Source organism: Sturnus vulgaris, chromosome 2 (assembly GCF_052056855.1).
Source record: "Sturnus vulgaris isolate bStuVul1 chromosome 2, bStuVul1.hap1, whole genome shotgun sequence".
Taxonomy (NCBI): Eukaryota; Metazoa; Chordata; class Aves; order Passeriformes; family Sturnidae; genus Sturnus; species Sturnus vulgaris.
The window spans coordinates 47,689,352-47,701,691 of NC_142244.1; the positions used below are offsets into that span (position 1 = coordinate 47,689,352).

The 12,340-nt window shown below is 34.3% G+C and overlaps 1 protein-coding gene across 10 annotated transcripts in view; it reads right to left on the reverse strand.

Annotated features, from left to right (window-relative positions):
• PSPC1 (paraspeckle component 1) overlaps positions 1–12,340 on the reverse strand; it is a 61,240-nt gene that overhangs the window by 24,970 nt on the left and 23,930 nt on the right. For 6 of the 10 annotated variants that reach the window (XR_015801378.1, XR_015801382.1, XR_015801379.1 and 3 more), the window contains exons 7-8: positions 8,473–8,530; positions 4,274–4,443 (exon numbers count right to left, since the gene is read on the reverse strand). The exons of 2 other annotated variants lie outside the window; for them this stretch is intronic. Coding sequence is in view for 2 of the 8 variants with exons in the window: in XM_014877595.2 (XP_014733081.1) it covers positions 941–1,126; positions 4,274–4,443; positions 8,473–8,530 (414 nt within the window). In the remaining 6 variants the exon portion in view is untranslated. Of the gene's footprint in view, positions 1–648; positions 1,127–1,242; positions 1,279–4,273; positions 4,444–8,472; positions 8,531–12,340 lie in introns of those variants that run through there. 2 more of the 10 variants (XM_014877595.2, XM_088159449.1) reach the window with 2 other exon arrangements.

Consider the following 12,340-nt stretch of genomic DNA (forward strand, 5'->3'; position numbering starts at 1 on the left):
ACATTTCTTTTCACTGGAAAACATGTATTTGTTTCCTAATCAAACAGTTACTCATCGATAACAGACATGTTTTTATTCAAACCAACCACTGGGGGAAATGAATACTTATCAATAATGATTTGCAAACACAGCGGAAAGCTTTCAACCAGCGTGCAGAAATGTCTCCTTCCTTGCAATGGAAGATACTTTAACCATCAGCAGAACACACAGATGTCACAACCGATTTTCTCCTCTATAAATATGGTTTAGGTAAATTCACTCACACTGTAATGAATAAAGCATACATAGAGATACCTTTCAAAGTTGTTTTTTTCCCTCCCCAAGTTAAATTTTCTAACAGCCTGACAGATAACCTCTGTTGATAAGACTACTGTGACTAAGTTTGCAATGCTGGATTGAGATGTAAAGACACAGTATCTTTGAGAACACTTTGTATAAAATTTTATGCTCTTTGAAAGTCAAAACAAAAGCAGGTATGTTTAAAGTTTTTCATAGTATGTACTGCACCATGCAGTTTAGCTGAACACTCACTATTAAGAATGGAACTTTCTTGATACATAGTAGAAACTATGTAAAAATGAAAATTATGCCACTTGTAATTAAGCATAAAATTATTCTTACTCAGTATTAGCAATAACATTCCCAAAATCCTTTCCAGTGATTTTTGTTTTATTGTAATCAGATAACTGCACGTTTTACAGTATAGTCACACATTGTATTTTGCTAGAGTCACAAACACATCGCCTTACATAATGATCCGCATCATTTCTGCTCTATACTACAAAGCCTATGACTGAATACAAAAAAAGTTTTACAAAAGAAACTGTTTTAAAGACTACAATAACAATAGAACCGTTTCCAGATAACAGCTAAAATTATAAAGGCATATCACTGTATAATTTTACTGGAATTTCTAAAACAGTAAGGAATGAATTAAGATTTAATATCTGCGACGCTTGTTAGGTCCTTCAAAGTTGCCCCCTGGGTTTCCTCTACCAAAGCCACCAGGTCCACCACTCACGGCACCTACACCACTCATTGGCGGCTGAGGAGTTTCAGAGCCCGTTCTATTAACCAGAGGTGAACCCATCTGGGATGGGCCTCCTTGAGGGAATCTCTCATTATGCTAACACAAGTCCATTTGGAACATGCCAAATATGAGTTACAACAAAAACCACAAATGATGTTGTCATGGAGTTCAGCAGATAGTCCAGCAGAATCAGGATCACACATAGAAGGAAGAAAGGAGCAATTCAATTAGTTATTATGGAAAAAGAGCTGGAAATTAAAGAGTGCTAATGTTATGCTCCAACTTTGTAAAGCAAATTAAAAATTAAAAACAATACTTAAGACCAATTCTGGTGCTGAATGTAACTTCATCCTTACAAGCACATCTGAAGCAACACATATTCTCTATATAACAGAGGAGACAGCAAACAGTTTTATATCTGAGCCCTACTGTGCTTTACATATAAACTACAAAGCTTCTCCCATTAAATGAATTAGAGACACATTGTCAAATTAGGAGGGGAGGAAATCAGCTTCTGTATTTCTAGACACTGCATATTTATTCTTCTCATAGCCTTAAGACTTCTATACCCACATATTTATGGATGTTTCAAGTCCATGCTACCTGGAGTTAGCCTTTTGTATGGCACTTAGATCTTGAGTTAAGGCTTTTAAAATTCTGAAATTCTGTCTGAACAAAACTATATTAGTGACAAAATGTGTAATTTTGGACTGTTACTAGTTTATTAAAAACTCCGTATGTAACTAAGGCTCATTCTGAAATATCAGTGTGAGATAAAAATCCAATTAATATTCCATATTTACTTTCCTCAGCTCTACGCTTAATATTAATAAAGGTACATATCCTTACACAGATTTATTTGCTTAATTACTAAGCAAAAAACATCCATCTGAGCACTTACAGCTCAGTATTTATGCAAGTGTTTTAAAACAGACCCCCACAAGGAGAAATTACTCAACATAAACCATTAAAAGCATAGATACACATAGTACAATCAGATGTGGAAATAAGTCATCATTCACCAGTTAAGGACAGTTATACTTTCAGAAGAAATTCCTTCTGTACAGAGATCTACATCAACTCCCCAGGTGTTCAGAGCTCAATAAGGACATTTAAGACCAGAATTTTATCCATATGCCTGAATTGGGAAAGAATTCTTCTGAAAGCCTAACTCCAGTAACAGTAGTAAAGCTCAGCAGCTCTGGAGTCTGATAATTCATATATATATGCATACATAACTAAAACCCCATCATTTTATCTATATAGATAAAAGTACATGCAACCTAGATCAGGGCTGTATATATGTGCATTGTTTCAAATGTAACATTGTATAGGAGAAAGGCCACTTCAAGAGCTGCATAAAGATCTACTACTGAACTAAAGCACCTATAAATCTGTAGCACTGGGTAAAAACTGTTTTAAAATTATCTTAATGCATGCTAGCTTGTTAGCAATGGATATGAATTTCAACAACTAACTTATCACATACTCCTGATCCCTTTTAACATTTGACTTTTGGACCAAAAAGTCAAGTCCTCTTTCTACATAACAAGAAAACTGCTGTAATTAGCTACCAACATTAGTAAGTGGGAGAAACTACTTTTAAAATGTTATGTTCAAAGACAACCAAGGTTTCAAAAGACTGCAGTGAAACAAAAGGGAGATTGCTACAACTTTCCCTTCAAGACTTCAGACAAACATCCAATTAAAAGCATTAAATCTGTAATTCTGGCCTATAAAGAATATTCTTCATTTCCCTCAGTGGAAAACAACTGTTACAGTGCTTTAGTAGATAGCTCTCAAAGGATCTTTAAAGTGTCTTTCTAACAACAGCAATAATGCAATACGGCTATGCCTTTCTGTAGGGGTGTGACCCCCCCAAGTTAAAAACCTTCAAAGAACAAAATGAAGGAAAAACTAAAGTCTAATTAATTGCATCCTTCAGAAGCATGCATAAGAAAATGGAAAGAGAAAGAATTTTTTTAAACATGCATTTTGAAGTGTAAGTATATTTACTACATTTCCATACCTGGAATGACTTTTTGTAGAAAAACAACAGTTTAAGTTAGATATCGTGATTTCTGATACCATGTTCCTTTCCATACACCTCTTTTTCAGTGTCTATATAATCACATGAGAAGGTTCTCAAGGTGACCAGTAACACAGTGGTCTCCAGCAAAAGCATTTCCAAATCCAGTCTTTTGTGAATAGCATCCTCCCCACTTTGTGAGAAATTACACAACTGATAAAATGAGCTGGCTGCTATGATGTGAAGTAAGATCCTCTCCTCTTTATCTGGTGAAGACCAGACCCACAATTTATTTTATGCAAAATTGAAAATTCATTTTCTTCTATGAAACAAAGGATTTTGTTCTAACTTCATTATACAGCTTGCTCAATCACAGACAGATACTGTTGAGAAGGTCTATCTAAAAAAACACAGCTACAAAATGCTTCTGTGTTTCAATAAAACTACAACAGAATAACTGTTAGTAGTATATATTCCTTTATACCACACCACCACTAATCCAAATATCTAGTAACAGAACAGCACTGAAAAAACATGTAAGAGTCAGATTTCAAATTATATAGTTGTTTCTCTACATAAGACATTACAGCTAGGAAAAGTAACTGGCTATGAGAACAAAGCAAGAATGGCTAGTAGTGCTTTAACTGCATCCCAATGGCCTATCTGCTCTCAATTAAAAATCCCAGACATATAAAAGACATTCCCTATTGCCAATGGCAATTGGGCAACATTATTTTTGTTGTATTGATATAACAGTTATCAATAGCTGTTGGCTACTGATTTTCTAAGTGGCTTAATTACTGTCAATTTCATGCGCTTAACTGTTAGAAAAGAAATACAAAGAACACTAAAGTTGTTTTAAAAAAATTAAATAGTTTACACAAAGATATCTTCACACTTTGCACCTTCCAACATTTAACTGTTCATCAAAAACCCCAATAAGCTAATTCACAGAATTTAGTTTTACTAAAGAACAGCAAAAGTCTAATTTTACAGATTTTTGTTCCTAAAGGAAGTAGGATTTTCACAGTAATATAAAAAAAATATTTATCTTTCACGTTGTAAATTATTTGCATGAAAAGATTTTACCAATTACTTTTAACAGATCTGAAACACGTAACACATTCTTACTCAGCGTGAAAATACCTTTGGTAAGAAAAATGGGCCATGAGACATGACAGCTATTCAAAGGAATTAAATTTGTGATACATTACCACTGTTCCATTATCTGGCATCATTGGTGTTCCCATATTTGCAGCTCCTTCTGGCCCCATGGAAGGACCAGGACCCATTGCAGGGCCAGGTAAAGTTCCTCTGTTGTTCATATTCATACCCATCATTGGAGGAGGGCCTTGGTTACCAGCAGGTGCTGGGCTAAACGCATCTATGCAAAACAATCTATACTTAGAGCTGTCCTATCTTAATTTTACAAGAACAAACAAACAATTTACAATATTTAAAAAGCCAAATGTACAAGACTTCAAATACTTGAAAAAAAATATTCTTTGAGACTGTACATTTATCTCAATCATCTGCTTTTAAACAGATTTTAAATAATCTCTATTATTCTGCATTACATAATTTGCCTCACGTATTTGAAAATCCCAACCTTTACAGCTAAATATAGCTGTACAGTTGCTGTGCAGGAACCAAAGTGTTCATAATGCATCTATATGGAGTATGCACACTACAAATTAGCAAAAATATCAAGTGATTTTACAGATATTGGCAGCTATATGGCAACTTGGCTCTTTAGGGATCTTAACAGACAAAATGGACATTTGCAAGAAGTCTTCTACCAGTAGTATGTTAATCGATATAGTGTACAGTAGATTAGTCTAAGGTGTAAGAACAATGACAGTACTCAACCTCACAATAAAATATTTGCAATATAGAATAAATAAAATCTCACATTTTGCTGTATTTTCTTATGGTATAAGTACCAGAAAACTAAGTAGTTTCATTAGAACTTGAAATAACACAACAATCTCCTCCAGAAGCCTGAATTGAAGAGGTAGAAGAAGAAAATTTTGAAAACATATTCTGAGGAGATCATTTAGCTCTAATATTACACTAAGAAGATTCACTCTGCCAGTACTCATTAACGTACTTAAAAATGCCTTCACAGTATTTCTGCATGTTGTTATAACAAAAAAGTCTGATTATCTACCTCACACCTTGCTACTATGAAATACCAACTTCAAAGTTGGTGGTGCATTCCTTCCAATTGCAAAATAATCTCTCCTTTTCAGCCCAAAGTATGCATCTAAAAGTTGATAATGGAAGAAACCATACCTCTGGAATTTAGTGTACACTTTAAGTATACACTTTCATAATATAAAGAAATCTGACATGTTGCTAGACTAATAAGCTTGTTTATATTTTAAAAATAAACTCTCTCACTTCTTGCCATGACTGCACTTTTTTAGTAATGCGTATATAAACATACATCATTCAAAGGAAGCCACTTTGCACAGATAGAGCACTGTGACTATCTGCAGACAGGCACAATTACATCTCAGTTACTTGCCTTGAGAACACCATGTCACAGCAGCCACTGAAACCATGGCATTCAAGATACTGCTACTAAAATTGAAGACCATATACATTAGGCCAACCACAAACTCCTTAGCAAAAACAATGCATGCTACACAGTAGCACATGAGAAGTGCTAAATAAGTTTACTACAAATGTCAGAAATCCTGTGCTTTGGAAAAGCAGAAGTCTTGGAGCTTAGTAATAATTAATAACTCCCAGACTTCTCCCTACAACACTAAGTCAAAGCAAAGGTACACTCAGGTTGGATGTTTCTTACCTATCCATACACACAATCCATTGATATAGCAGGTAGAAGACTGGGCTACAACTCATGAAAATTATGTAGCATATGCTCTAAAATGTTTTTTTATTGTCACCCATTCAATTAGATATAGAAGGAAAAGAAGTCTAAACTGCCAATGTAAGGAGAAACCTTTATTCTCAGAGTCTAGAGGCACTCTGCAGGACTATCATGATGGCAGCAGCACATAGTGCATGCAGTAGTGCCATTAACTAAGTGCTAAATTACTTCCTACTGGTTTGCTGATCGGCGTAATTAAACTGAGCCAGGTGGCCACCCACAGGTACTGTCACTTATCTGTCAACTGCCACTAAGTCCTCATGCTCTGTATCATACAAACGCACTCAGTGTGGCAGAGAGTAACCTGTACTATCAAACATCTAGAATACTGATCCTGTTTCAGGCAGAGTCAGATCTGAAAGCAGAACTACAGGGTATAATGCAAGGAGTGGGGCCTTGCACACTTTCAGCGAGAGGCCACTATAGTATATTAGCTGTAAATCAGAGGTCCTCCAAAATCCTATTTCCAAAGCAGACTCTAAGAGCTTGATTGTCCTTTCTTTTTGGTTTTGGATTGTCCTTTCTTTTGTTCAGCAACAGATGGAAAGCAGTCATTAGTGTTTATGCCATAATGAAGACACTGAAAAAAAAAAGTCCTTTTCTGCAAACTGAAGGGCTGAAAAAGTCCACTCTACATGCCTGAAATGCACCAACAAGAAAGTCAATCTTCATCAATGAAGAAACTGTTCCCCAAAAAAGCTCTTTTTTTCCGTATTTAGGTTTATAATATGCACTTAGCACTACAGATCCAATTAAATGCTCTGATAAGGTATACATACTCTCAGAACTTGTTTGTCACAGAACACTGTAAAAATCAGCAGTTCTGCACAAGTCAGCCCAACATTTGTTAAATCTGTCACAAAGGTACTCTGCTTTCTGAGAAAGTCATCATGCAGGTATTTCAGTTACTGGAGATATTTCAGCTCCCTCTGTCCCACATTATTAAAAGTCACAAATAGCACAGTAAAGATCAGTTAAAAATAAAGTTACAATTCCAACAGAAATACGAAGAAAGGATGCTACTGTCAACAACTAAGTACCTACTATTTAAAAATCTACTGTAAGGTTTTGGGGTCAATTATTTTGGTTGTATCAAGGTAGTTAATATACTAAAGAAAAAAAAAAACCTCTATAATGACTGAACTTAAAATCCAGTCTCTGCAGAAATAAATGCTACACTTATTTGCTGTGGATATTTTAAAACAGCAGTTCAGTGTTACTATAACTTTTTCTGGAATGATACAATTTATTCCTAAAAGTATTGAGTTTAAAAATCAAGTCCTAACATAAAACTGAGAAAGCAAGACCAATATCACTATTAAGAACTGCAGTAAATACACACTTTAAATCTGCATGTAAAAAGTGTATCTTGTGGATCTGGACAACTGGCACAGTATTAATATTTACGAAGTCTTCTAATTAAATGACATTTTCAAGTATGATGCAATCATATGCAAAAATACAAATATAAAATACAAAAATTAAGCCTCAATTTATGCTTCAGTTTAATATTTGTAGATAACTTCACAATGTCCTTCTTCAGAATTATTTGTAAATCATTTTTATCATCCCTTAAAGCACAAGCCTCTTTCTATTTTTCAAATACAAATGTGTCTCAATAAATGCAAGGCAATAGCAAATAATGTGTTTTAAAATCTGAAGCACATTCATTACTCTATAAATTCACATTACTCAAAAGGTTAAGTGAAATGTTTACTAAATTTTGTACGGACTTTCAATTTTAAAATATATTGAAAAATAATTTTATTACTTTTCTTTAAATTACCATCTTATTTTTAATTACCATTAGGAAGCTTCCGGGAAATTAACAGTTTACACAGTTTAGTTAGATTTGGTGGTTTTGAAGAAATATTTTAAGTTTCAGTCTTGTTTAAAAGCAGATATTCTGGATAAGTAAGATTCCAAGCTGTTTCAACCTGCATATATGGAGCAAGCACTAATTATTATACTCTTCTAGTTACAAAGTAATAGGTTTTAGCAGTGAGAGTATTTTTAGTTGCAAGAGGTAACTGAGAATATTTGCAAATAAGAGACTTGGAGGAAATTGGTAGAACACCAAGCACATTATTCATTTATCACACCAAGTACATGAAGAACTTGCCAGTTTTAACCTCTACCTCATTTCACTGCATGCACTTGCAGTCACAATTTCTTTGAATAGGTAGTCCCTCCAAAATAATGCCAAATATTTTTTAACATAAAACTCCTCTTCCATATCAGGTAACTCCCAGAGCACCACTTTTCCCTGATTTTTGTTTCTCTTAACTTGCACATCATTTTTTGCCATGTATATTCAAAGCAATAAAACAAAGATATACCAGAGTAGGGGGAAAAAAGCTGCTTGAAAGCAAGACGATGCTGGTTTTTGCAATTTCCTAATATTGCTTACTCCTTTTTTACCAGTTGTCACTAGTTAATAGTGCTTGAGTAACATGTACAGTCCCAAAGAAAAAAAATTTACATTACAGAAGCCTTTTTCCTTCAGATCCCTACCTCCCATGTTTATTGCTCCACGAGGACCCATATCACCCATTCTCATTTCCTGTTCTCTCTGAAAGTAAGCATAGTTTTCATGGTCAACCTATCATTCTTACAACTTAAAACATTCCCATTTACTCCATGAAAATAAAAATGTTAAAGTTTCAAAAGTTTCCATTGATTAAAAACAGTACAAGGAATGAAGTTAATTATACTCCTGGTTTTTATATTATCAAAGGGATGAATAAGTTCAATATAACAATGCTGTACATTTTAGCATATTAAAGATTAAATATCCCAAGTTTCATTTATCAGATGCAGCAGTCTCAAGCTCCCCAACAGTTGTTATTAACTGCAAATGAGTCCATCCTCATGCAGTGTTTTTAATTAATAAATGTTTCTATTTAACCTGTAAACAAACAGGTCTTATTACAGTACTTGCCTAAAGGCCGCAGTTCAATAATACTCAATCTGATTTCATGACTCAAAAATACTTGTCTTGATTGAAAATCAAGCCCTGATGTATTATATTATGGTACATAAATTCAACCTACCAATTGATCATTGTTCAAATAGTTTTGACTTAACATGGTGGTGGTATATTTTTTAATGAATTATACTTTGCTATTAAAGTTAGTTCAGATACTGGCCATCCTTTTAAAACTAGCATAAAACTGTATTATCACCAGAAAATGTAACATGCATTTACACTGAAGAGACAAATAACACATCAAATTGATCCAGATTCAACTGATGCTCAGTGACCCAACAGCAAAAGATTTCTGACATTACTAAACAGGAACCCCAGCCTGCTGTGAAACAATACTCAAAGGATAGTACCCAGAGTGGCAAAAAAATCATCACTTATGGGAAAACAAAATACTCTATCAGAGACAATTCCAAGAGATTTTAGGATTACTGTTTTCATCAAAAAAATTAAGCAGAAACAAAGTCACAGTTTAAAACAAAGCCTAATTAAATTTATATTATAAAAAATCTTAATTTTCTACAGGAATATTAACATGTATTCTGCTCTTGAGTAAACAAACACATGTGCTGAGAATAAAAAAATTCCAAAAAATGTACCTCATTCTGAAAAACCATTACACTTACAATTTAAGAGCCTAAGTTCAGATGCACTTTGAAAACAAATTCACATACTAGCAATCAGTCTGTAAGCAACTTTTACACGGAAATATTAACAAATCAAAATATATCCATAGTATTTGTACAGGTTCACAAAAGTCTGGTTTGGCCAATTATATTTGGGATGCCAAAAATGAGTCTTCTATCTTCAGCCACTTGAAGCAGCAGACACCACTATTTGACAGAACAGAATCAATAGTTTTATAAAAATACCCTGCTATAGGAAATTGTCACGAGATAAAGAGCTCTCAGGTCAACAATTTTGTTTGTAGTAACTCATATTAACCTAGAAAAAGTACTTAACATAAGAAGAGTACACACTGTTTTTAAAAGAATATGGCTTAATGTGGAGCAGAAAAATAAGGTCTGGTAACTAAAAGACACAGGCAGATTTTAAAGTCCAGCTAAAAAAGGCCATTGATGGAACACTAAGGAGGATCTCTTCTTCTGACCCTACAACCAATGTTAAAAATTTATTAGAGAACATGCAGCTACTTTGACAGACCTTTTGGAGTAACACCAACTGACATTTTAAGTAAAATAAGCAGTCTCAAGGGGATCAACCATACCCATAAACTGACACGAGTTAGTTACAAATCAGCATACAACTGTGTTGATTATTAGACTGCTTGTACACCTCAGTCTTGACATCAGGAACAGAAGGGAAAATGGTGTATCATCCCTACTGTCAGCCCCTAGCCCAAACGGAAAGGGAAACACCATGGCTATCAGTTCACACTAGTCAGACTGTGTGCACACATGCACGCCTATAGGCTTGTGTGAAAACGTCATGAACAGTGGTGAGAAACATTTTCACTACAAAGCAAATCATTTTACAGCTTTACTTGATTCATCTCAGGTTCATTTGCAAGTTGGTTGGTATTTGCTTCTTTAATGTGACAAGTGCCATAAGGCAAGGCTAAGTACAACACTGGCTATCTATATAAGGATGTCAAGTACAGAGCTGTAAAGCAGCAGTAGTTACTAGAACTTAACTTGTTTTCTTTGTAAAGGACAGAAGCATATGCAAGCTCTGATGACACCTTAGAAAACACACTAGCCTTCCACCTAACAATCAACCTTTTTTTCCCTATCTTGAAATGCTACTAGTCTTCAGTACTGAAGTACAGCAAAAGACAGGTAGAGCCTACTTTAAGAAAAATCATAAAGATATTATTTGCCATTTTTTAGCTTTAGTGTTGAATTATTACAGTTATTATTAAAACATTTCAGATATAGAATTAAGATCCATAAATGTGCCTTAAGGTCTCTTCTGCCTATTACTTTATCAATACATCTGCAAGATTAAGATTCTGCTGCTGTTTATAATTATTCCTACTACTGCATGTTCAAAACATATCATGCTCCCTTGACTTTTCAGCAGAGGAAAATTCTTCTGTACTTGTAACACAGAATTAGCAACTTTACACTTCCTGTCAGAGAAAATAATCAACTTCAAATGTTTACCAGCAGTACATATCATTAATGTCATTAGATGATTGATGTATTCAAAAACTCTATCTGGAGGAGTCCTGGATGATAACAAAAATTCAGTCCTGTCACACACAAATCAGGTCCTAGACAGCTCTTTACTACGTAAGCATAAATATGTTACTACAGGTAAGTTAGGTCAACTAGTCCATGGGTTTTGCCCAAAACAGAACAGAAAGGAATACCAAGAGGCAGTCTGACACAACAGCTGAACCAGTGCTGCTTGGTAATTCCAGCTCACCTGAGAGGTTCATTTTCAGATACTCATGCCTTTTGCAGAGTTTAACAATGATAGTGTTACCTTCTCAGAGCTTCTTTTCCTCACTATATGACTTCCCATTCTTCTCTTCAGTAGCAGCCTGCTTCAGCCCCTTCCCCAAAGCTACCCATAACTACCCACAATAGGGAGTTAAAACTGAGCAGCACAGAACAGGGCTAAATCTAAGAAAAATATGTGGGGTGATTAAGAACCTCTGAAGTCACCCGTACCTGGGAAAACAATCTTGAAAGGAAGAGAACAAGAAAAATGGATGATATGGTATTATGGGGGAAAAGAAAGCCATAAGACAAAGAATGTGCAGGAAAATGTGAAACTTTGTAAAGATGAGAAAAAAAATAACAAAAAGACAAAGTGAGCAAACAGAAAATGCCTTATTGTAACAGCACTGTTTACACAACTCAAACCTTTCCAAATAATTTGTTGCTACGATTCTTGTAAAATACTTCAGAGCTCACTAATGCTGAACAACCTTCAAAAAGGTCCAATTCATCTGAGTAATCTTTTAGAAAAACTGCTATAATGACAACTATAGGATTATACTTACTAATTACTTTAGACGGAAGCATTAAAAATTATATTTCTCAAAATGCCAACTAATTTTAATGTCAAATGTAAAAAGTAGATCTACACCAAAATATTAAATATACTCAGTTTTCAAAATATGTATATTACATTTAACATAGTACAGATTCTCCCCTTTTTACCAAGTACTTGAAATCATTTTCCAAAGTATTTGAGGTGTATCATGTGCTGTGTTCTTACACCTCTTATCACTACTGATACAGCAGTCTAAATATACAGAAGATGATTCTTATGATTTTTTTAAATATATTATACTATTTTTAAATTTTTTCTAAAAAAACATGAAACTAAATATTTTGAAAAAGACCTAAGAACTGATACAGGTCACACTGCAACTAAAATACAAATAGTCTTAAATCTGACTTTTTTAACTGACAAATCAGT